This window comes from Oratosquilla oratoria, chromosome 1 (genome assembly GCF_046742065.1).
Source record: "Oratosquilla oratoria isolate Oo_2021 chromosome 1, ASM4674206v1, whole genome shotgun sequence".
NCBI classification, from domain to species: Eukaryota; Metazoa; Arthropoda; class Malacostraca; order Stomatopoda; family Squillidae; genus Oratosquilla; species Oratosquilla oratoria.
The window spans coordinates 28,161,262-28,188,473 of NC_134777.1; the positions used below are offsets into that span (position 1 = coordinate 28,161,262).

A 27,212-nucleotide genomic window follows, 5' to 3' on the forward strand; every position below is an offset into this window, starting at 1 on the left:
AAAGTTCGCCACCGTATTGAAGATTTCAAGTGTTGTTTTGTGCGTTTGACCATTCACCATTGGACTGTTTTCTGTATCCTCTTGTCTAGTATTTCTCACCCTCGATGACCCTTGATGTACGTCGCTATTCCAGTGGTGCGCGACCGACGAGATTTTAAAAATCATCTCCAGGTGTTACGCCCTCGTCCGCATGAAACGAATCATTCGCGCGTCTGTGTGAAGAGGGGTCGTGCGCACGCGTACCCACAATATGTGTGTATGTATGGACACATGGTTTCCTCTTCCTTCTCAGATGATTTTTTTTCATTGTTCTTCGATAAGTAGAGCACAGTAGGCTGGGTACCAAGCGAAGGTCCCGCGGGCGTGCCCTGTCTTGCCTTTACTGCACATTTCCCCAGAGCCCGTTCCATTCGCGTGCTGGTGATGAATTCATGCGTACTTAAATAGGATATAGGGCACGTATCCTCCTGTCGTCTCACTTCTTGGAAACGTCTGTGACGGCGAAAAAAGGCGACGACAGAAAAAAAGAGAGAAAAAGTCAGGGACAGTTTTTTGTTATCTCCAGATTTGTGGTCGGGTCCCTCGCCAACCGAGAAGAATAACCCGTGGTAAAGGCCAATCAGGTAAAGGACGTCCTTCGACAGCAGCCCAGGACATTTTTACGACGTGGTCAAAACTCAGGCAGCAGGAGTGGCCTGAGGCGGGCTGGAACAACGGGCTGAGAGAGAGAGAGAGAGAGAGAGAGAGAGAGGGAGGGGGAGGGTGGGGAGAAGGGCGCTACATTCAGCTATCCCAAACTACTTTGTGGTTTTCTTCATCTAACCTTTATTGTTAAAAACCTTTAGCTTTGTCTCCACCAGAAATACTTCATACTATGAGGCAAATCTCCCCTTGGAAATTTGTCAACTATCCGTATCAGGAAAAATTGTTTCCATGGTGGACGTTGCATTGTAGTTCATTACATTTGCAAGAGACTGCACTAGAGGAAGAAAGGGGTGGCGAAGTGTAGATCCAGGGATGGATGAGCTGCACTCTTTGCTACAGCGGCATGTCACCAACATCCATCCATCATCCCTTCACGAGGACCTCGTGTGCTTGCAAGCTTGTATACAATAAGAAACACTTGTGTTCAAGAATGCATGATTAACTTCTAGGAAACAGAAAATAATGAAGCAAAGAGCTTTATTCCGTTAAGTTCTTCGTTACTGGTGGCTATTCTGCAAGTTTGTATGTGTGCATGCAGACATGCATGTGTATGTCTTTGGTTGTGTCTCTGAAGAGCCACTCCCTCAACCTGTCGCAAATGTGCATCATCAGCGCATCGAGGCAGCGGAGTCACTCGTTTGTTGCACGAAGGTGCCTTTGCTCCACTGTGTGGAATCGTGATGGTGCAATTTGTGAATGCAGCTTCAGGATCTGGTCCAGGCAGTCGGCCCAACTGAGGACCCTGCTTTGTGGGGCTGCACTGGGGCCACACGAAGACGTTTGGGAATACGTGGGGTCCGCGTGGCCCTCTTCGTGGGCCCCGTCCAAGCCTTCCTCACATCTTTCTTCAGCAACCTGTGGTCCCAAGCCTGGTTTTATTTAGTTATATATATTATATATATATATATATGCAAACAATCACATCGCCGTGATACAAAAATGCAAAATAACAGGAGAAGGGAAACTTGTAGACAGTAAGTACGTTCGTATATTACATCTTCAGTACTTACTCTCTACAAGTTTCCCTTCTACTGTGGTTATTTTGTATATATATATATATATATATATATATATATATATATATATATATATAGTATATATATATATATATATACACACACACACACACACACACACACACACACACACACACACACACACACACACACACACACACACACACACACACACACACACAAGGGTAATTTTAAAATTAATACATCCTATATTTTATTTTTTACTAGTAACTCCAAAAATTGAGCTTCGAAGACGAGAGTGGCACCACGTAACAGTCCCTATTCTCGGTGCGCTTTCGCCAGCGTTAAGCAAGGGCCTTTGCATAGCCGTCCGGAGCGCGGTTTGTTGCGAAGGTTAAGTCATGATAACAACGCCATAAACAATTCCCTCAGATCCCTTGGTGCAGAATAAAAACAATAGGAGCCATTGTTTTTGGAACTACCCTCGTGTGTGTGTGTGTGTGTGTGTGTGTGTGTGTGTGTGTGTGTGTGTGTGTGTGTGTGTGTGTGTGTGTGTGTGTTATAAATATACATATATATGTATATATATATGTATGTGTGTGTGTGTGTGTGTGTGTGTGTGTGTGTGTGTGTGTGTGTGTGTGTGGCGACTCCAGATCATCAGCGTCACTCGGGATTATCACACTTTTCGCATAAGACATATATAAAACAAGTCCGCCCTGTGCCTACCCCATGATTATGGCGGTGTTAGTGGCGCTGTTAAAAATCTATTTTTTCAACACCGCCAGTGCATTGATGAGCTGTTTTGAACCGACTCGATTTAATGGGCATGCGAATGTCGTCAGTCTTACCTCAGCCTTTGTCAAGGAAAGATGTAGGCGTCACGCTCTCCGTCATGGTTACTTCTGCTAGCCCCTTTAAATGAACGAGAAGCTACACCCCATGTTTTATAGTTATTGAAGCAACATCCCTACATATGGAACATAAAGAGCAAGGAATACAAAATGAGGAACATAAGGAGTTAGAGCCTTGATAAGTTGTCACTTATTCTGAACAGTGATATTAAAAAGTATTTTGTTATGTTAGGTTAAGTTCGTCTGTGCTATTCTACACTGCAGTCCCGCCAGTAAATAAATAAATTAATTAAATCGTTACTGACGTTACTATTAATTTGCTCTGAATGATAGGAGCTATCCAGTGATATAGATAGGAATTGCATGTGTGAGACAGACAAATAACTCTATATTTACCGATTTTACCTAGAAATATGCCAGTAGAAAAGATTGCAGCTATCTGCAGACAACAAATTTTGATGTTTTCCCCACTCCCAGCACTGCCAGTACATTTACCCGATTTTTTAGGTTAGGTGCGGTTGTAATATTCTCCATCGCAGTCCCAGCCAAAAATAGATAAATATATAAATAGATTAATTAATTCATTAAATAGATAAATAAAAATCGATACTGACGTTACTGTTGATTTACGGTATTTATTTATGGGGGTTCAAAATACTCAGGAGCTATTCAATGATAGAGTTACATCTGTGAGACTGACATTCTTTTTTCGTGGCCATTCAGTGTGTAGCTCGGTATTTACCTTTTTTTTTTTTTTTTTTTTTTTTTTTGGGGGGGGGGGGTAGTACCTGCTCGGGCCTCAACCATGTCCGTGGTCCGGAACTGTTCATGAATGAACGTAGGAGAGGCGGTGTCTTGCTACATTCACATCTGCATGAGGTACAGTGTGGAATACATTTTAATATAAAAATTACTCGCTCCATTTATACATAAACTCCAGTCGTCTTAGTCTGATAGCGAACTCGTGTAATCATGCATACTCACTATCTGATTTACTGTGATGCTTATATTCTCTTTTTTATAGCCTCCATCTATCCACGGTTGATTAGCTTGTGTTTGAAATAATAAACATGGCCAGCAGTGGGGTTTCTCTATGACACTACCTGCACAAAGACAATCAATATGTTCATACCATTATCTGGAATGTTCGATTTCCAACTTTAGTCTTCAAGGAGTCTGCTTGCTAGCTCAAAGAATGTCACGTTTTCTGCAATATTTCTAGCCCAATTTTTTTTTTTTTTATACCGAGCACTATGCTCTCCTGAATATTGCAGAACGGAATTTTTTCATAGATTGACATTTAAATCCTAATCTCTTTAAAACACAGAATTTTAGTTTTTACGATTAAGGGTAACAACTCGGGCTGAAGCTTATGAGCATGAGAATCAGGCGTGTGTGAATGTATCGATGTATCGTCTACTACAAATTATATTCTTTGGCACAGGGCACTTCTAAGACAACTAGACGCTGAACAAAAATATATGAACAGCGACCAGGCTAAGTAAAAGGAGCCTGAGGTGGCTGCAAATATATAGCCTGTTTGAAGTCAGTGTTGGGAGAAATTAAATCAGCATGCAAATGCACGTACAAAGCCCGAACAGCCCGAGTGTCGGAATCGCCATTGATACATACAGTATGTATACACACACACACACACACACACACACACACACACACACACACACACACACACACACACACACACTCGGTGGCGCGGTTGGTAGATCACTGGACTGGGAAGTACGGTGGTGCTCGCAGTACCTGGTTCGAATCCTGCCCAGGGCCGAAATTATTTCGGTATCGCTGTGCTTCGGGTCGTTACCCTGACTCTCGTGGGCGGGGAGTTGTGTGTGTGTGTGTGAAAGGTCATAGCATTACCCATAGATCGGTCATACGAGATCTGAGCTCTCTTGCGGGAGGGAAATAGCTGTCGATCACGAGTCCAACACGTGATCCAAAGACCAAGGTGAAAGACCAAGGTGAAAGGTGAATACACACACACGCACGCACACACACACTGCAAGCTGACACTTGAACTCTGGTGGGCAAGGAGTTGTGTGTGTGTGAGCTCTCATTGGGGAGGGTAATATATGTCGATCATGAGTCCAACACGTGATCCGGAACCATGGTGAATCTCACACATAGTTCATGGAGGGAAGCCAAGCCGCGTTTTCACAACACAACAAAAGTCAGTCGTGGCAATCGCATGGCAAGCACCGCTGCGTTTTTCTTTTGAAAAGAACAACAATAAGTAATAGATAACACACACACACACACACACACACACACACACACACACACACACACACACACACACACACACACACACACACACACACACACACACACACACACACACACACACCACATGAAAATAAACTCAAAAAGGACAGTTATAGAAGGGACCTGTAAAAGAACAATTTTCCACACAGAGTAGTATCCATATCTGGAAAAAATTGGACGAAACAATAGTGTGTGCAAAAACCATACATGAATTTTAGAGCAAACTAGATACTGCGAGATACAAAAACGGGACACCGCGAGCGTAGCTCCCCTTTCCGTAAGATACAACTAGGTAAATACAGGTTGTTGGCCCCACAGTCCGTCCACCCAGGGAGTGTCGACTCCCACCCGAGCCACCTAGTCTCGTGAGTTCCTACTCTGGTTGGCGGGAGATATTGATTTGCCCTTACGTCTTTCGTGGAACCTTCGCCACAGTTTGCCGTCATGCGTGTACACCATCATGACAAACCTAATGTACTTCATTTCATTTCTCTTCGTTTCACTTCAGACGCCGTGGCCAGACCATTATATGATGGCAGCAGAATAATAATGAAAAAGGTGCCTATGTCTGCTGCAGATTGTGTGTGTGATTCACCATGGTCTTGGATCACGTGTTGGACTCGTAAACAGCAGCTATTATTACCCTCCCGGATGAGAGCTCAGAGCTCGTATATGACCGATCTATGGGTAATGTTGTGATCTTACACGCACACACACACCCAACTCCTCGCCCACGAGAGTTGGGAGTAACGACTCGCAACACAGCGATACTGAAATTGTTTCAGGCCTGGGCAGAATTCGAACTCGGACCGCTGTAGTAGCAGTGTGTGTGTGTGTGTGTCTGCAATTTTAGCTGAAAATATTACGTCGACCTAAGAAACTCCCTCTATCTGCGCGTCTGTCGGTTTGTGCTTGCGTTGCCAAGGATACGCGGCTATCGTAGGATGCGAGTGGGCGGGTGGGCATGCTATAGCAGTAAAGGGCAGCGGCCTTCTGCTGTGGCTCTGTGGAATTTGGGAGAGATTACACGCACACATGCACACACACTGACACATGCGCACACACACACTCACACAATGCCGAGTGACTGATTTTGATTTGTGACTTGTATAAATTAGGAGAGAATAGAAGAATCGAGCAAGGGACAAAACCTAGTGGAGAGGCAAGAAGACGGACCAAGTTTGTTTGACCTTTAGGAATAGCCAGTCGTGCCCTTGGGTCTGATGACTGAAAAAAGTATTCCGACCCCGAGTTGGGAGGGAGAGAGGGAGGGGGCACTCCTTCCCCCCCACACCACTTAACGAACCTTCGCTGCCTTGTGCAGAAAAAAGAAAATCTACAAGGCGATTCTTTGAAGTGGTTGAATAGGATTCATCCTGCCATTACTCGCTCCCACTCTCCTCTGACTAGTGCCACAGTAGGCACCGCTTAGGCACAGTGCCGTGTCAGCAAAGAGGACGGACGGACCCGCACTGCGCAGGCGCGGTCACGACGAGGTCGCCTGAAGGTTAAGTTAGGATATGGACTCTCACGTGTTTTCCAGCACGCAACAAGCAGGCGCAGACAGAGGGGACGATTTAGCATCGTTGGGAAGTGGGTTGGTCCGGAGGTTCGGGGGGAGGGATGTAGTCGTGACATAGCCCAACTCCCACGTTACCAGAGAACAACCAGACTTTCGTCCGAGGGGCTCGCAGTGACGGCGCCAGGGCGTGTGTCTGTGATGACGTCACTTTGTAGGTAAGGTGGTAATAACAGATGGGTATTATACAACAGAAAACTAAAGCAAAGTTTAGAAAGATACTCGTAGGTGGAGGGAGTTTGAAGACGAGGATGTGACTGGAGGGTGCATCTTCACCCACCCCACTTCCAACCTGGCCCGGACTGTACCATCGGCCCTGCCCTTGCAGCCAAGTACGGAGCCCTTGACGCCCAGGAAGGCAAGCAAGGGTGATTTCGCGCCAGCGTGGTTTATTGATGCTGAAGGTTAGTTTCCCGCTTAGAACCGCATATTTGTTTCGTTGAGCTACCGGAGGAAGGTGTGTGTGTGGGGGTGTTCTAGTGATCGAACAAAATTGCCTGGCTATACGAAGCAGGAGTGAAAAGTTTAATCGATTGGGCTACATGGGTTGAGAGGGATTTTCTGGGAGAGACGATTAAAACCTATTCTCGAAGAGCCAAAGTCGAGTGATAAAGGTACACGTCTTGGCTAAACTGAGAGTAGTCTCCACTAGCATCCCTATCACACACACTAATGTCGCGCATTCCATCCCTCCTCCCCCCGCGCGATGATGGCGACGGCAGCATTGCAACCGTTGTTGTGAAGAAGTGAACTTGTCATTCAGTCGCTGTGCTTGATGATTTAGCCGTTGTCTACCCATTTGCCGCGTGCCCTTGTCGTTGGATGACATTAACACAGCAGCCAGGAAACGATCGGTTGAACCGTTTCACTGGGCAAGTTTTTACAGAAGGTAAAGGAAAAAATCAGGAGAAACTAGACAAAAAATATGCAGGCAAATGGCTTTATAGAAAATGAGCATCTGCTGTGGGTCTGAAAGCTTTCAGTCAACATATCAGGAGTCGACTTGGGAGTTGGTATGCCATCAGGTCATCACGGGCCATTATCTTGATGGGAAAGTTGTTCTGCGAAGGAGCATTCCCCAAGGAGAACCTCTCTCTCTCCCCAAATCACCTTCCGAAACGGTATCTGCTGATCGCCGGTCCGGCGACCGCGCCGCATGCGCCCTCGTCAGGTACGGGCATGGCCACAGGCGTCAGACACTCCCCCTCCCCCTTTCTCTCTCTCTCTCTGTGCCTGATTCTTGAAGTGGAAGCTGGAATCCTAGATGCTAAGCCATTATATACATGTACCCAGACACCCGTCGCGCGCGCGTGCACACACACACACACACACACACACACACACACACACACACACACACACACACACACACACACATACGAGCTCTGAGCTCTCTTCCGGGAGGGAAATAGCTGTCGATCACGAGTGCAGCACGTGATCCAAAGACCAAGGTGAATACACACACACACACACACACACATGCTGGCTGACTGTTTTCTTTATTCAAGTATTTAAAGTCCTTGGTTACGTCACCGTTAAGGGGGCTGAACAAAAATGACCAGTTTTGGCTTGACAGAGTTGTAAGAGTCCGATGTAACTGCATAGCGGCGTCATTCACAGGGAACAGGGCGGCAACACAGTTTTCTGACGAGCGCATTTCTCCACCTTATCCTGTAATTATCTTTAAAAACCATCATTTCATTTGTGTACGCGATTGGCTGGAAAGCCATTGACAGTACCTTGGCCAATATTACTTATCAATGATTAATGAAAGGAAAAATGTATAAATCATAAATGTCCCCAAAACCATGGTGAATCACACAGAGAGAGGGAGAGACGAAATATTCCTGGAATTCCCCTAGTCATTGTAATGCAGACCCACCATTACTATTATTGTTGTCGAAAGCGAGGCGGCGCGGCGGGGGGCGGACCTCGGCCTTCGATATGAGACCAACTTCCGGAGACTTCTGCACTGCCACGGAATATCTGGTTTCGCTTCCTTGTGGCACCTCCTCCTCCTCCTCCTACCCCTTTAATGGAATAAAATAGATTTGGCTTTACCTGGAAGAAGTAGTATCAAGTGGGTTTCTGTCTTTCCCTGAGCTGAACGAGATCGCCTGTTGATATTCAGAGTAAAAAAAATAGATGAATGGACAGCAATGTACAATATAGTGTCCGACACCTTCCCTTCCCCCTCCCCCACCATCTTTTTTCCTGAAAGATGTTAATCGGTGAGAGCGAAACGCAAATGGGATCATCACGGGAGAGACAGAGGTCATGGGACTTCGGTGGCGAAGGTCTTCCAAGTAAAGGGGTCTTGGCCGCGGGAGGGGGTGTAGGAGAATAGTACCGCAGTACGCTGACGACTGTGCCCTGCTGGCTCACTCCACAGAAACCCTACAACACACTGTCTCAATGGTCTGCAGACTACCAATCCATGGGTCTACATGTGAGCACAGAAATACTTGGACAACACACAACAGCCCCAGTTCCGCACCTTGTTTTTCTTCTTTTTCCAAATCAATGGTATACAGCTTAAAGTATAACCACTATCAAAATCAAAAGTGTGTAATTTTACCGGAATATGTTTCTAGTACTTATTAAAGTCAATAGTAGCTAAATAGATTACACGAAAACTTTAATTTTTTATCTATTGCAACTTGAAATCATGTCGACTCCTGCAAAAAATCGTCTGCTACAACCATTATCGTAAAACCTACCTGTGGTGCAATCTGATTTGCAGTGACGTCACAAGTAGTGACAGCTTGTGTTGATACGCTTCGTGACGTCATCGCCAAAATATGGCGCCGTATGCTGTATTTTAACATGGAAACTAGTAGACATGGTTCTCGTGAAAATAGATAGCATTACAAAATAAATTTTGCAAGGTTATATATGGGCATGGTGGTTAGCCCTTAAAGGATAAGCACGCAGCATTTTCAAAAATGTATGGTAAATCACATCTAGAAAATATATGTATGGGTGGGTCACGTCATTCGCATGCCTGAGAACCGCCTTCCCCGACATATTCTTTAAGGGCAACTGCCTGATGCTTGTTGCAGTGTAAGGGGTTCAGAAAAAAAAGTAAGACAAAAAATAACGCTATAAAGATAAACTAAAAATCACACTCAAGAAGTGTAACACCGCACCAAATACTCCTGAAACCATCGCCTCTGATTGCATCTCATAGCGTACAAAGTGCTTGCAAATCTTGAGTCTGCCCGCAACCACACAAGACAATCGGCGGGCAAAAAGGCATCAGTTCAACACTAGAATTTATCAACCTGATCCAGATCTGAGTTACCCGGATTATGGAAGGATATGAGGGTAAAAAAAATTGGGCTCCACAGTCACCTTCGCTGATACCAGCGACAAAGTGCACAGCATCACCACCCAACCTCACTCAACCATCTCACCTCACCGGAGCACTGTCGTCGTCGATCGCCGACGGACCGCCCTAAACAAGCAAGGAGTGGTGTGGTGGTGAGGGGCACGGGGGTGGCATTGGGTGGTTTGGAAGCGACTGAGTGGTTTGCCTTCGAGGAGTGTCTCCCTTACTTTCTTCCCTTCTTGTGAATTCCAAACCATCCCGTAACGTCCCTTGCTTGGCCGCAGCACGTATTCCACGACATGGCTAGTACATTATATGACCGACTGGGAGACAATAAACGACCGACCACTACTGGATTACCCAACCATCACTTTGCACGAAATGACAGATTCCTGCCCCCCCCCCTCTTTACAATGTATGTAGACAGTATTACACGACCGGCCGTTCTGCGGTCGATGACTGAGATGTTGCCGGTTCTCGGAATACACGACCGGTCTTTTCACACTGACCGGCTCTTTATAGTGCACGATGAGCCCCTCCTACAAGGCCAGCAGGTCCATAGTCACGCCCGCAGTTATGAAACTTATATTACCGGTTTCAACTGGTCCTCTTACACGGGCGGTCTACCAGAATACGCCTAACTGTATCGGTTGTCCTTTTTCATGTAATGTTCACGATGAGTGCCCAACGGAATAGAACCAAAGAGCGTTAGTTAGAACTAAATATGTAAAGTTTGCCACTACAGTGAGAGAATTCATCATGTTGGTTTTGGCTTCCCCCACCACATCCTCATCTTTTTCAAGGCAATTTTACAAAATTATAGTTGCCACCATATTGGAAGGGATTCAAGGCCACTGTTACCGAGGCCACAATTTTCGTATGTTCAGCACTAGGGCTGAAGGTCAAACTACCACCTTCCTTTTGACCACCACCTTTTTCTCCATTTCCCACCACAGAGCTGCCCCCCGCAGTGATCTCGGATGGAACAAGCCACGCCCTCCTTATAGGTCCCGGTAAAGTCCCCCCCCCCCCGCGAGACCCATCGCTCAGGAGCGATTACGATAGGATCAGGAAAGAGACGGAGCATGGCTTGTTTCCCCCGAGGCTGCTGTAATGCCTGTGTATGTGTGTGTGCAGTCTCGTGTTGTCACCTTACACAAGGATCTCTCTTAACTCGAAGTTCTCTTTTGCTGCAGGTTAAGGAAGTGTGTGACTCACTCGTACTGAACGACGAGGCGTGCCGCGAGGTGTGTGCACGCTTAGAGGAGGAGCTCAACAAGGGCCTGGGCAAAGAGACCAACCCAGAGGCTCCTATCAAATGCTTCCCCACCTACGTCAGGGAACTTCCCAATGGCAAAGGTAATTTTTTTTTTTATTAATTTGATTACTTTTTATATATATGCCCAGGCAGATTACCCAAGTCAAAGCCTTTCTTATCTTTAAAATGTATTAAGAATGCATGGTTTTGTTAGCTTTTGAAGGATTACAATCTTGCTGCATTGCTTCTAACCCCCAAGCAGTGGACAGGGGACAGGGATGATGATCTTTATTCACAAGAAGCTTAAAGATGGAGGGGAGAAGGAATGCATTTTGGATGAATGAAGGGTGGGAGTATGCTTTGAATTGGTCACCCTCCCATGTGAGGGGGAAAGGGCTCTTTATATATGTATTGATAATGGTAATTACCTGTTGTGAAAACTTGCAATTTTTGTGACCCTACATCCACATACTGTATTTACAGAGGCAGGAAGATTCTTAGCCCTGGATTTGGGTGGCACCAACTTCCGTGTCCTCCTGATTGAACTTGGTGAAGGGAAATTCCGAATGGACAGTCGAATTTATGCTGTGCCACAACCCATCATGATTGGACCTGGATCTGGGGTATGTCACTGGTGAATTTTAGCCACTTCTTGAAAGCAGGTATTAACTAAACAGCCTATCAAAAATTTAGCACAAGTTGAAATATGATGTGGCTGTAAAACATTTAAAAAAAACAATGATGATAATGTTGAATAGATGATAGATAAACATTACCTTATAATCCAGTTATCTAGAAAAGTTTCATAGTAATAAAAGAATATACCACAGACAAATTCTAATTATATATTTTTATGATATGGTTTTGTTAACCCTGGAGAGTGACTGTATGGATGTTACTGTTATGCAAGGAAGGGAGGGATGGGGGTTAGGGGGTGCTGATGTGTGAATGATATTTTAAGGCAGCCCAAAGGGATTTCTTCCAGTCTTCTCATTTTCTGCATGAGGGGATGGAGAGGGGGGCGCTGATTAAGTGAAGTGGCCTTGCTGTGAATATACTGTGTCTTGCTGCATTGCATTTGACCCTGGGCAGTTGGCAGATGCAAGGGTGACCCATCATCCATGAGGAGCTGAGATGGGAGGTGTGGAAAGGGTGGTGTAGGGGAGTGAAATAGGTGGGAATAGGTACGTGCCTCTGATTTACCTCCCTTATAAGGGGGAAAAAGCTCTTGGTATATAGATAGATCGGTATTGTTAACAATTTTAGGTGACAGAGACCATCTCCTTGTTCTTTATCTTCAAAACCCATAAACACCCAGTAAAAAATACAGCCTCAGAGGGCTGACATTCTTTGTCAACTTTGAATATATTTCTTCCAACTTATAAAGATCTGACTATCAGCTACTACTTCCCTCCAATTACTGCTATAAGCCAGTGACAGAAACTGTCCTATACAATGTGGGTGAAAGTGGGGTGGTGAGATGTGCAAGGGGTGGCAGTGGACTGGAAGTGAGTGTTAAGGGAGAGAGACTGGAGGAAGTGGATAGTTTTAGATACTTGGGTGCAAATTTGGCAGGGAAGGGAGGAGTGGAGGTGGAGGTAGAATGTAGATTAAAAGAAGCAAGTGGGTGCCTTGGGGGATTAAAAAGTGTAATTAGAAATAGACATTTGGGAATGGATGCTAAGAGGAGGTTGTATGAAGGAGTGATTGTGCTGACAGCACTTTACGGGATAGAAACATAGAATATAAGAGAGGAGGAGTTTGAATATGTTTGAGATGAGGTGCCTGAGAAGTATGATAGGGGTTACTAGGCTGAATAGAGTGAGAAATGAGGAGATGAGGAGAATGGGGGGTGGAAAGGGAGTTGGAAGATAGGGTTGATGAAAGAGTGTTGGGATAGTTTGGACACATGAAAAGAATGAGTGAAGAAAGAATAGTAAAAGGGGTGTGGAAGGAGTGAACATGAGAGTGTGACTTAGGAGGAGATGGATGGAGTAAAAGAGGCAATGGGAAAGAGGGGAATGTCTGTTGAGGAAGGACAGGAAGGGAGGGGGAGGGGGATGGGTGGAGAATAGTTGTGTGTGGATGATGCTGTGATGCATGCGGGGGATGGGGGTGAGGGAGTATGTGTGGGAACTAAATTGATGCAGCCTGAAAGGATTTCTCCCTGTCTTCTCTTTTTCTGCATGGGGGACAGAGAGGGGGGGGGGTCACTGATTTGATGAAACAGCCTTGCTGTGGATGTGCTGTGTCCTGCAACACTGCTTCTGACTCAGGGCAGTGGGCAAGTTGCAGGGATGATCCGTCATCCAGGAGGTGCCAAGATAATAGGGAGGGAAGAGGGTGGAGGGGAGTGGAGTATGTTAGTGATGAAATGGGTGGGAGTGGTTTTTATACCTTTGTATTTTGGCCACCTCCTTTTGGTATATGTATGTATGTACTATTGTTGTGTTGTTATTATTTATTATATTAGAGATAAAGGGTGGGTATATGCTTTCATTTGTGGTTATTGTTATTATTAGTAGTGGTATTATAGATAACAAGCACAAATAATTTTTACTTATCCATGATATATTTTTTTTTCCAACAGCTGTTTGACCACATCGCTGAATGCATGTCATCCTTCGTCAAGGACAGGGATTTAGGTGATGAAATTCTGCCACTTGGCTTCACCTTCAGTTTCCCTTGCAAACAAGAAGGGCTAACAAAGGCCAGACTTGCTCGTTGGACCAAAGGTTTCAAATGTGAAGGTGTTGAAGGGCGAGATGTTGTTGAACTCCTAAAGCAGGCGATTGCTAGAAGAGGAGTAAGTAATTTTAAATGACTGCTTATTTTCAGAAATAACCGTATTCCCTTGTTGCTTAAGGTCATAGATTAGAAGGGTATATATATATATATATATATATTATATATATATATATATATATATATATATATATATATATATATATGTATATATATGTATTTACCTAGTTGTATTATACGGGAAGAGAGTTATGCTCGTGGTGACCCATCTTTGTATCTCTCAGCATCAAGTTTTTTCTTAAAATCTTGAATAGTGTTTGCACACATTGTTTCATTGTCTAATTTGTTCCAAGTATCTATCACTCTGTGTGGGAAGCTGTTCCTTTTCAGATCTCTTCTGTAACTATCCTTTTTTAGTTTCTTTTCATGTCCTCTTGTTTTACCATTATCCCATATTAACAAGTCATTCTTATCTAAGACTTCCATTCCTTTCATTATTCTATAGATATTCAACAAGTCTTCTCTTTCCCTTCTTTGTTCCAAAGTTGGTAATTCTAATTTGGACAATCTTTTATCATATGTCAGTTCGGAAAGAGTTGGTGCTAGTTTTGTTGTTGCTCTTTGTATTCTTTCTAATTTTTTTATATTCTTTTTGGTACTGGGTGTCCATAGTGTTGCTGCATACTCAAGTTTTGGTCTTATTAGTGTAGTTGGAATTTTTTTTATCATTCCCTCGTCCAAATAAGCAAACGCCACTTTAATTGACCTCAACAAATTGTAGGTTTGTCCGAATATTTTATCAATATGCTTATCCGGTGTCATGTCCTTGCTGATCATCACTCCAAGATCTTTCTCCGAGTTTACTTTTTTCACCTCTTCTTCACCAATTTTGTAATCTTTTGATATTCTGTTTTTACTCTTTCCAAATTCCATTACACTACATTTCTTTATATTGAATTTTACTTCCCACTTTTGAGTCCAATTCCAGATCTTGTCCAAATCTTTATGCAATGAGTTGCAGTCTTTCTCCGTTTTTACATTCTTTAGTATCTTTGCATCATCTGCAAAGAAGTTCATATAACACTCTACACCTTCATCTATGTCATTAATGTATATGGCAAACATGATCGGGGCCAGTACTGATCCCTGCGGGACACCACTTATCACTTCTTCCTAGTTTGAGAATTTATCTCTAATTACTACTCTCATTTTCCTCCCAATCAGGAAGTCTTTCATCCATTCCAATAATTTTCCTCTGGTGCCACCTATTGACTCAATCTTCTTTATTAGTTTTTTATGTGGTGCCTTATCAAATGCATTTTGTAGGTCCAGAAAGGCACAGTCTGCCCACCCATCTCTCTTGTATTATGTCTATTAGTCTTGAATAGAAGCAAATCAAGTTATTGTACATGATCTTCCTTGTCTGAATCCAATATTGTATTGTGTGTGTGTGTGTGTGATTTAATGATACTTTCATTATGGTTGTGATGTAAATATCCACACTAAACCTCTAAACTTAAGCATTTTCCTTTGCAGGATGTACAGATCAAAGTCTATGCAGTATTGAATGACACTACTGGCACACTCATGTCTTGTGCTTGGAAAAATCATAACTGCAGAATTGGTCTCATTGTAGGTGAGTAAAACTTCTTTGTGTAGATAATGAGTAGTGGCGTATCCAGGATTTTTTTTTTTTGGGGGGGGGAGCTAACCCGAATTTTGTAAATTTAGATGACACTTTGGGGGGTAGCTAACCTTAATTTTGTAAATATAGATAACACTTTAGGGGACTAACCTGAAGTTTGTTAATATAGGTTGACAAAAACGCCACATATCCCATGTCAAAATAAACGGAACAATACAAATTCTGAACGACACCCAGAAATCAATAACAGAGTAAGTACAAAGTGTTAACAAATGCAACCACCGAAAATAAAAATAAAAAGAGCAAAAAAAAATATCAAATGTCACAGACCAGACATAAAAGCACTACACAGGTCGTCTGTCACCGCTCTAACTGTCCTGTACGTCCTTATCAGTACAAATCAAACTATAAAACACAACAAAAACAAAACAAAAACCAACTCTAAATGACAAAAAGAAATTTAATCACAAAGTTTGCACAAAGTGTCCACAGAAATAACAAAAAGAAAAAAAAAGAAAAGAAAAAAACAACATAATAAAAAATATCAAAAATCACAGTCCGGACCCAAAAACACCACACGGGTCACCTATTGCCGCTCTTTCTGTCCTGCTTGTGCTTAGCTCCCTTATCAGTACAAATCAAAACTATCAAACAACACCAAAACTGAATGACATGAATTAATTTCCTTTTGTCATTTGGAATAGGTTTTGATTTTGTTCAACTCTGTCCAATCCAGTGGGACCTGTCCCAGAGAACATCGGTACACTATATAACTGAATCCTTTTGCTTACAATGTATAATCCTGAGGACGAACCCCGGACAGGGTTTGAAACGTCGGTAATAAATTCTGTTACTCTGAGTCCAGTATATATGTATGTATATATGTATATATATATATATATATATATATATATATATATATATATATATATATATATATATATATATGTATGTATGTATGTATATAATTTCTCTTAAAAGTTTTTAGCTTAACTGGCCTTGCTTCAGGTTGAAAACCAGAAATTTGTAATGTCAATGCATCGGTTCATAACAGTCATATCCTGTTACAAGACCATGAAAGTCATATATTACAGAGAAAATTGTATAATCCATACATTATCAAGAAACTTTATACACCCACAGGTACTGGCACCAATGCTTGTTACATGGAAAAGCTGGATAAAGTAGAGCTATGGGATGATGCAGTTGATGACCCCAGGCAGGTAAGACAAAGTTCGTCCAACCACTTTAATCCTCAGTTGTAATAACTAGATGAGTGTAACAACACTTTTAGGTTGAGGACAGCCCTAAGTTTCACTCCTCAGGTTTCCCAATATGAGCCAAAGCAAAACCTGTAAATGATACCTTTGTATGTCAAGAAGTAAGGAATGTTGACATGATAGCAGTTGTCAAGAGATAGTAGAACCATAGGTTTGTTTTTGTTTTTATGGAATTGCCCTGATAATGTTATGGTGCTGTAAAAGTTCAGCAACTAATAGTGTATCAGAGTAAGTTGTAGTAAAAACTGCTGTTATTTTTCATGCTAATCTTTACAAAGGACTCGGAGTATGAAATACATGGTGTAAGTATAGTTGGTGAATAAATTTGACTTTTCCTCTCTCTCTCTCTCTCTCTCTCTCTCTCTCTCTCTCTCTCTCTCTCTCTCTCTCTCTCTCTCTCTCTCTCTCTCTCTCTCTCTCTCTCTCTCTCTCTCTCTCTCTCTCTCTCTCTCTCTCTCTTTCTCCCTCTCTCCTTCTCTCTCTCTTTCTCCCTCTCTCCTTCTCTCTTTCTTTCTCCCTCTCTCCTTCTCTCTTTCTTTCTCCCTCTCTCCTTCTATCTTTCTTTCTCCCTCTCTTCCTCCTCTCTCTTTCTCTCTCCCTCTCTTCCTCCTCTCTCTTTCTCTCTTCCTCCTTTCTCTTTCTCTCTCCCTCTCTTCCTCCTCTCTCTTTCTCTCTCTCCCTCTCTCATTCTCTTTCTTTCTCCCTATATCTTTCTGTCTCACACTCTTTTTCTCTATCTCAGTCTCTTTCACTTTCTCATTCTCTTTTTCTCTTACTTTCTCATTTCTCTCTCTCTTACTTTCTCATTCTCTCTGTCTCTCTATCTATCTCTATTTTCACCCTCTTTCTCTCTCTCCCTCTCTCTTTCTTTCTCCCTCTCTCTTTCTCCCTATATCTTTCTCTTTCTGTCTCTATCTCACTCTCTCTCTCATTCTCTTTTTCTCTTACTTTCTCATTTCTCTCTCTCTCTCTCTCTCTCTCTCTCTCTCTCTCTCTCTCTCTCTCTCTTACTTTCTCTCTTACTTTCTCTCTTACTTTCTCTCTTACTTTCTCTCTCTCTTACTTTCTCTCTCTCTCTCTATCTATCTATCTATCTATCTATCTCAACTCCCCCTCTCTGTCTTTCTCCCTTTTTGTCTCTTCCCCCTCTCTCTTTCTTACTTTCCTCTCCTATTTTTTATCTTTAGCAACTGTTTTAGGGCACACATCATCCATCTACCTTAATTTAAAATCTCTACTCTCAAAGGAATGATGATGCTTCTGGTCACCAGGTCATGCTCCTGGTCAGCATTACTGTCCCCTTGAACCTGTTTTGTACCACTTCTGTGATTCTATCTCTCCTTGATTCCCCATCGGTTCAGGATGGTGTGGGGGTGGAGAAATTCTGCTACCATATTTCTCGTGTGTTTTGTAAAAACTATTCATAAAATGCTGAAAGGCATTATTGTGTAATTATATTGCATCATTGTTAGTGTACAGATATGTGTGTGGTACCTTTCCCACAATATATTTCTTTGTTGTATTGCAGGTGGTTATCAACACTGAATGGGGAGCATTTGGTGACAACGGCTGCCTCGAGTTTGTACGGACAGAATATGACCACAACATTGATAGAGAATCTCTAAACCCTGGGAAGCAGTTGTTTGAAAAGATGATCAGTGGCATGTACATGGGTGAAATTGTGAGGCAGGTTCTTATCCAGTTGGTGGCTGATGGTCTCCTCTTTGATGGGCAAGGGTCAGACATCTTGGATGAAAAGGGTTCCTTCTTCACAAAGTATATCTCTGAAATTGAGAGGTAAAAAATATTTGTTTTCTGTAATATTTGCTGTTTGTTAATAAGATGCTCTGTAAAGATCTGAATCTGTTGTCCAATTTTTAATTTAGATCCTGGGTGCTTCTTATTTTTTGTCTCCAGTTAAATATACAGCATATTTTATGTTTGTATGCACCTCATGTTCAGTATATAAAAAGTATAGCTGTGGTGCAATAGGTTAAATTCATAGGTACTTTTGTTTGTTCCAGCGACAAGATTGGGGACTTCAGCAATTGTCGTATGATTCTGGAGGAGTTGGGATTGGGTCATGCAACAGATGCTGACTGTGCCAATGTGCGTTATATTTGTGAAAGCGTCTCACGGAGGGCAGCCCATCTGGCAGCATCAGGCGTGGCTGTGCTGCTCAACCGCATCAGAGAAGATAGTGTTACAGTTGCAGTTGATGGTTCCGTGTATCGTTTCCACCCACACTTCCACAATCTAATGACTGAAAAGATTTCTCACCTTATTAATCCAGGACAAAAGGTAATTAACCACTTCTATTAATCACTTCAGTATGAGTCAGATTCTTGTATGAAGCATCAGCTGCCATATGTATGATGCATCATACTAATCACATTATAAAATATGAAATCACTGGTGTATTACTCGTTCTCTTTTAATCTGAGTAATAATAAACACAGAAAATGTGATCAAACCAGTTCACTGAATCCAGGGGTAATTTACGTATAACTACAAAAAATATATATATATCAGGGGTGATAATCTTCTGTGGATTTTTTGCTCTGAGGAGCATTTTTGAGGTCGACAAAAATTCGAGGAGAAATTTTTCGGGGGAGGGTCTTATTGACCGTCTCTGGCTGGAATGGGATCACATGTAGATGGTTCTGCATTTGGATTTTTTCCATCATGAAGCAGTTGCCAATTACAGTGTGTAATTGGCAAATATAGAATGAATGGCAGAAATGTCTAGGTAAAGTCATCAATGGCTGAAAAACTTGGATTGCACATTCATTCATCTTCTATACTTACACATTTTTTTCCCATTACTCTATCATTTTTCTACACTCAACTTGGTCTGTTTATTTACTTTTTCATTAAGCTCCATTCAGTCAACCAATCATGTTATTACTGTAATGCAGTCACCCTTCTGTAGAACAATGGTATCTTCCATCAGTAATTACTTTAAGATAAAGTGGACATGCAATGGTATTCACACAAGAAGACCTAAATAGGGTATGGAACTGGAGTCATAAATGGGAAGTGGACTTTAATACTAAGAAGTGTAGCATAATGGAGTTTGGAAAAAGCAAAACAGAATATCAGGAAAATATACAATTGGAACCAAGGAAGTAAAGAAAGTAGGATCCAAAAAAGATTTGGGATTAATTATCACGAACGACTTGTCCTATGATAAACAGATTAACAAAATTGTCGGGGAGACTTACAACTTGCTAAGATCAATAAAAGTGGCATTTGCATACTTGGACGAAGACATGATAAAAAAAATATTGGTTACATTGATAAGGCCTAGACTAGAGTATGCGGCGACATTGTGGTTCCCCAGTACCAAAAAGAATATAAAGAAAATAGAAAGAATCCAAAGAGCAGCTACAAAAATGGCACCTGCACTTGCAAACCTATCATAAGAGGAGAGATTGACCAAACTGGAGTTACCGACACTGGAGCAAAGAAGAGAGAGAGATGACCTATTGACCATCTACAGAATCATGAAAGGCACAGAGATACTTGATAGAGAGGACTTACTTAACTGGGACAAGAGAAACACAAGAGGACATGGAAAGAAAAAAAAAAAACATAGCTATAGAAGAGAACTGAAGAAAAACAGTTTTCTACATAGAGTTTTGGACACTTGGAACAAACTGGATAATGAAATAGTATGCGCAAAAACCATTCATGAGTTTAAAAGCAAACTAGACACTGCGAGATACAATGGCGGGACACCACGAGCATAGCTCCCCTTCCCGCAAAATACAACTAGGTAAATACAACTAGGTAAAACTAGGTAAATACAGGGGATAGGATTTATTGTGATCATGGTGTTTCAAAAGTAGTTCATATCTACTTCAGAATGTTTCAAAAATGCTTGGAAAATGCTAAAATCCATGAGCTTCCGGGGGCTTCACCCCCTGGATCCACAAGGGGGCCTAAGCAGCCCCCTTGATCCCCGGCCAATTTTCCTCTTTTTTTTTGCAAATAGGCATTATCACCCCTGATGTATAATCAAGACGTCAATGCCAGCATCCTCATGTACCCACTTGCGTCTCATGAGGCCTATGTAGGATTCATCATACCAAAGTGGTTAGTTGTGTAACTGACACTGATGATATTAAGGGACACGTGAACTTGCCACAGAGTATTGCAGTCATGTAGATATTTTCTTCCATAAACTTGGGCACAGTTCAATTTACAAATCAAAATATACATTATAACCTGGTAGAACTATGAAGAAACATGAACATGTAAAAGTTGCCATGTACTGCATGGATTCACATCACATCACACCACTGTACTCTTTTAGATTCATGTATTCCCAACTATACTGTAAACTTCTTATGTTGTTAGTATAGTTAATCTTGTCCAACTGAAGGCCTGACCCAGGACTGCCAGTATTAATCCAATCTACCACTTGTATGAATATAACTAGGGGTACCCTACTGCAAGAGCTCAATGGAGCACCATTCTGATATCTCTTATTTACCGCTCAAGAGGAAATAAAATTGTCACTTCATGAATATTTTATAAAAGGGAGTGGGGTGTGGAGTAGCCAAGTTAAACCATCCATTCATCCCACATCCATAAAAACCCATTTGTTATCTCTTCTATCTTAGCACCTGTTCCACACCACACTGCCAAGGGTCAAAGGCAATACATCAAGATACAACACTTCTATTTATACATACTTGTATACCAAACAACATTCCCTCATACAAGAGGGATGACTATATCATCCCTCTCACACTAACTCACTGCCAACTTTGAAACGTCAAAGAGAGAGAAGTGATATGATTACAGTATTCAGTTTACTAAAGGGGATAGATTGCATCCACAGAAGATATCTTTTGATTAAAGATGGAAGGGCTTTAAGAGGTCATGGCAACAAATTGAGAAAGACCACATGTCAGATATGTAGAAATACAGTTTTCCATATAGATGCATAGATATTTGGAATTGCTTAGGGAATATAGCCCAAGTTGGAACAGTACATGAATTCAAATCTAGATATGATAATTAGATATCAAGGATATAGATTAAGTTGAAATCTGTACACGAATTTGAGGCTAGGTATGATAAATAGGAGAGTAGGAGATGGTACCCAATGAGCACTTCTCCTTTCCTGTATACTATAATTAGGTAAATACCTATCCAAAACTAATTTGTTGTACCTTCTATCTGGGCTTCTTGTGGGTGAAGGGTCATCTCTGTCCCCTACCCACTGTTCAAGTTGGGCAATGCAGCAAGACACAGCACCTGCACAGCAGGGCCCAACACTAGAAGCTGGTTTACCCTCACCACATCATTACAAGATGGCCCCCTTCATCCATTATTCACTCAAGAAACTACAGAGCAGAAAAAAAAGAAACCCCTTTAGACCATATCATTTCCTCATTCATTCATAATCATTCTCCATTTGCATCTGCAGAGATTTCATTTTGGGCTTATGGATGGGTGTGGGATGGGAGTAGGGTGAATGGATGAGTCAAAACTTACACCATCCCTGTAATGGTGGTTGAAACACCTTTTTAATTTTATTTATTTATTTATTTATTCTATCTTTATACATCTTTATATACCTTATCTAGTACACATGAATATAATTACAACCAACAAGAAGATCTCAGACCAGAGTCCAACTTATACTAATGCACTTAATATATGAAAAAAATTATGGTAGCAAGACACTAATTAAGATATATGAGAGAAGTCATCTGACTCAAATCTTTGGATAAAGCACATAGGTAACTCACATAGGAAATCCTCTGGCTGTATACAAAAAAGACACAAATATCATATAACACTGTTACCACAATAGGACTAAGGGCTTACCCTGTATGGATAGGCACTACAAGGCCTCAACTTTCCCTACACCTAATTTTTAACCACAGCATACAGTGAGCAGTATTGACCACATTGTGCTATTTCCTCTAGGGTTTTATTCAGGGAGTCGGTTGATCCTGTCATTTCCGATATACTAAGCTTAGTGACCTTAATTTTTTTCTACATCTAATTTTTATTATATATATATATATATAATCACAATTAACCAAGCTACTCTTATTTCATTAAGGGATTAAGGAAGTGACAGAGTTTGAGAAGGTATATGGAGGATTAAAAAATGTAATTAGAAATAGACATTTGGGAATGAATGGTAAGAGGAGATTGTATGAAGGAGTGATTGTGCCAAAGGCACTGTATGGGGCAGAAACATAAGAGAGGAGTTTGAATTATTTATCTAGTTGTATTTTACGGGATGAGAGCTATGCTCGTAGTGACCCATTTTCGTATCTCTCCACATCAAGTTTATTCTTAAAATCTTGTATAGTTTTGGCACTCACTGTTTCTCCATTTAGTTTGTTCCAGACATCAATCACTCTATGTGGGAAGCTATTCTTTTTCAAATCTTTTCTGTAACTGTCCTTTAGCTTCTCGTGTCCTCTTGTTTCTCTTCTGTCCCATTTTAATAAGTCATCTCTATCAAGAAGAATTTCCATCCCTTTCATAATTCTGTAAATGTTGATAGATGTAATTTATCCAATCTTTGTCCATATGTCAAATTTGAGTGTAGGTGTCATTTTTGTTGCTGCTCTTTGAGTTCTTTTTAATTTTCTGATTTTTGTATTTACCTAGTTGTATTTACCTAGTTGTATTTTATGGGAAGGGGAGCTATGCTCGTGGGGTCCCGTTTTCATATCTCATTTTATCTAAACTATTTTTAAATTCATGTATTGTTTTTGCACACACCACTTTCTCATCTAACTTGTTCCAACTGTCTATTACTCTGTGAGGAAAGCTGTTCTTTTTCATGTCTCTTCTATAGCTGTCCTTTTTGATTTTCTTTCCATGTCCTCTTGTATTTCTATCATCCCATTTTATCAGATTCTCTCTATCAGTAATTTCTATGCCTTTCATGATTCTGTAAATAGTTATCAAATCTCCTCTCTCTCTTCTTTGCTCTAGTGTCTGTAGTTCAAGTTTTGCTAGTCTCTCTTCATATGATAGTTTTGTGAGTGTAGGTGCCAATTTTGTAATTGCTCTTTGTATTCTTTCAAGTTTTTTTATACATTTTTTTGTACTTGGTGACCATATCGTTGCTGCATATTCCAATCTTGGTCTTATCAGGGTGATTAGAATTTTCTTCACCATTTCTTCATCCAGATATGTAAATGCAACTTTGATTGTTCTTATTAAATTATAGGTTTCTCCAAAAATCTTATTTATATGTTTCTCAGGTGACATATTATTCATAACAATGACTCCCAGGTCCTTTTCATATTCTACTTTTTTTATTCCTTCTTCTCCTAATTTATATGATCCTGTTATTCTGTTTTTACTTTTTCCAAATTCCATTATACTACACTTCTTTGTATTGAACTCCATTTCCCACTTCTTACTCCATTCCTGTACTTTGTTTAGATCTCTCTGTAGTGATTCACAATCTTCTTCCGTGTTCACTTTTTTCAATAGTTTTGCATCATCTGCAAAGAAGCTCATATAGCTTTCAATTCCTTCCTCCATATCATTAATATATATAGCAAACATTATTGAGGCCAGAACCGTTCCTTGTGGAACACCGCTTATTACTTCATCCCATTTTGAGTGTTGGTCTTTTATCACTACTCTCATTTTTCTTTCTTGCAAAAAGTCTTCCATCCAATTTAGTAGTTTGCCCTGTATTCCTCCTTCAGTTTCTAATTTCTTAAGCAACTTCTTATGTGGTACTTTGTCAAAAGCTTTTTTTAGGTCTAGAAATGCGCAATCAGCCCATCCATCTCTTTCTTGTATTATATCTATTAGCCTTGAATAGAAACATATTAAATTGGTGACGCATGATCGTCCTTGTCTGAATCCAAATTGTCATTGTTTTTTTCTAAATATTTTACCCATCTATTTTTTACAATTCTTTCACAAATTTTTGCTATTGTACTTGTTAGAGAGACTGGCCTATAGTTGGTAGGGTCTTCTTTATTTCCCCCTTTATATATAGGTACTATATTTTTTCCAATCTTCTGGAACTTTACCTTCTTTCAAGGAACTGTTTATTATGCTATGTATTATGTCTGCCAGTTCATTCCTGCATTCTTTCAAAATCCAGTTTGCTATTTCATCTGGTCCATGCGATTTTCTGACATCAAGATTACTCAAGTGTTTCAATATTTCATTCTTTGTTACTTCTATTTCTTTCATAGGGGGACTTTCTCTTTCCATTCAATCTCTTCAGGTTGTATGTTCTCCCTTGTAAACACAGATTTAAAATGTTTGTTCATAATTTCCGCCATTTCAATTTCCTCTGTGTATTCAATTCCTCCTTGTCTTAATTTCTCCAAATCTTGTTTGTTTTTCAGTTTGTTGTTTACAAATCTGTAGAATAGTTTTGGTTGATCTTTACATTTTTCTATGACATCTTTTTCATATTTTCTCTTTTCCTCTCTGCACGCTTGTACATATTCATTTCTATAACAAGTATATATTTTCCATTTTTCTGGTCTTTTGTTTTTCTTCCATTTAGCCCAAGCTTTGTCTCTTTTGTCTTTTATCTCTCTACAACTTTTATTGTACCAGCACTTTATATATTCTTTTTCCTGTTTTTGTCTTGGGACATACTTTTCTACTCCTTTTTTTTATAGATTTTTGTCAAAATATTCCATTTCTCTTCTACTGTTGTATCCTCTTTGTGTATTCTTTCCCAGTTTTCATTTTGGAAGATTCTCTTAATTTATCAAAATTTGCTTTTTCATACATCAATCTACCTTTTCTATATTGTTCATTTCTTTTTATGTATTTTTTTTTCATTTAGTTCTAGTTCTATCAATATGTGGTCACTTTTGCTTATTGGTGCCTGGTATTCTATCTTTTCCACTATTTCAGGTTCTGATGTGAATATTAGGTCTAGTCTCGATGGTTCTTCTTCATTTCTATACCTGGTGTTCTCTTGGATCCATTGTGTCATTGTGTGGTCAGTAATCATCTCAAGTAGAACACTTCCCCATGAGTCTTCTCCACCCTTTACGGTCATCTCTTCCCAGCAAATTTCTTTGCAATTATAGTCGCCCATCATAACTATTCTTCCTCCATCTTCCATTATCTTGTTTAGTGTTGTTCTTGTGTCTTCTAACATGCTTTTATGTTCATTCTCTTCCCACGAGGCTGTTTTTGGGGGTACGTAGTTTATTACAAATTTTCTGCTCTTCTTATCTCTATCTTCTACTTCTATCATAATCATCTCTACTGTATTGTTCCCATATGTGACATTCTTCACACTTATATCCTTCTTAGTCAGGAACATAACTCCACCCCCTTGTTTTATCTCTCTGTTTCTAATCCAATAATTATATGTATTGGGTCCTAGGCTGTTGGGTGGTAGTGGGCCTTTTAATTTTGTTTCAACAATTCCCATTATGTCCGGATCTCTTTCTTTCAGATATTTGTTCAGTTCATTCAGTCCTGTTATTAATCCATCTATATTTGTGTAGGATACTTTTAACTTTCTGTTATTTCCATTGTATTCTCTGTTTCTTTTGTGTTTCTCTCTGTTATGCTCCATTTCTTCAATCTCATATTCACTACTCTCCAGTAGAATTCTTGTTTTTCTGTCTCCGTTCTGGTCTTGTTTTTTCTCTTAGCTTCATGTCTTTTCCTTATTTCCTCCTCTCTTTCCTCTTTATTCATTTCCCTTTTTATCCATACCTTTTTATATTATTCACTTGTTGCTAGTTTCCCTGTTTTGGATAAGATATTCTCTGCCGTCGTTTGTGACCTGAACTTAATCTTAATTGGTCTGGTCTTGTCTGTACTATATTTCCCGAGTCTGAATTTCTCTTCTATTTGTTTCATTATTTCTGGCTCATCTTCCTGAACTGATTCTAGTAATCGGCTTACTTTTTCATTTTCCTCCTTGATTCTTGTGGTTCTATCTGGGTTGTGTTTCTCTTCCATTCCTAATATAATTATACATTTCTTTTTATCTGCTAAATCTCTTACTATATTCTCCTTTTGTCTTATCACTTTAATAATTGAGTCTTCAGTTTGTTCTTTCATTTGCTGTTTAATTATGTCAGTGAATGCCACTTTATTGTCTTCTTGGGTTGTCTTCCAACTCATAGCTTCTTTAGCTATGGCCTCTTTGTTTTCTTTATTATTCCTCTTTAATTCTTCATTCTCCTCTTTTACTTCTTTTAACTGTCTTTTTAGTTCTTCTACTTCCTTAGTTAAGTTATTGTTTGCTTTCTCTAGTGTTTCTAATCTTTCAACCCTTTCAGCCATTTTTGAAATTCTATCAAATCTACTCTCCCAATGTTCAGTCATTTGTTCAAGTTTTTCTTCGAGTCTTGCTAGTTGGGGGAGGTTGGTATCCGCCCCCCCCCTCATTAAATCCATGGAAATTATTATTCTCACCTTCCACTGTGCTACTCATATCTATGTTTCTAATCTTTACATTTTTGTTAGACCTTTCATCGTCACTCAGCTGGTCAGGACCCCTTTTGTTTACATGTCACCTGCCTGCCTGGGTCAAGTCCTCCCCTTCCTCATTTCCTTCCAT

General features: G+C 40.7%; 1 protein-coding gene across 4 annotated transcripts in view; it reads left to right on the forward strand.

Moving 5' to 3' along the window:
- Positions 1-27,212, forward strand: part of Hex-A (Hexokinase A) — a 114,797-nt gene that overhangs the window by 76,940 nt on the left and 10,645 nt on the right. For 3 of the 4 annotated variants that reach the window (XM_076197213.1, XM_076197241.1, XM_076197232.1), the window contains 8 exons: positions 10,926-11,088; positions 11,471-11,610; positions 13,578-13,793; positions 15,269-15,368; positions 16,521-16,600; positions 16,936-16,959; positions 18,186-18,454; positions 18,682-18,958. In XM_076197213.1, the coding sequence (XP_076053328.1) occupies positions 10,926-11,088; positions 11,471-11,610; positions 13,578-13,793; positions 15,269-15,368; positions 16,521-16,600; positions 16,936-16,959; positions 18,186-18,454; positions 18,682-18,958 (1,269 nt within the window). The remainder of the gene's footprint in view (positions 1-10,925; positions 11,089-11,470; positions 11,611-13,577; positions 13,794-15,268; positions 15,369-16,520; positions 16,601-16,935; positions 16,960-18,185; positions 18,455-18,681; positions 18,959-27,212) is intronic. The other variant, XM_076197222.1, reaches the window with a different exon arrangement.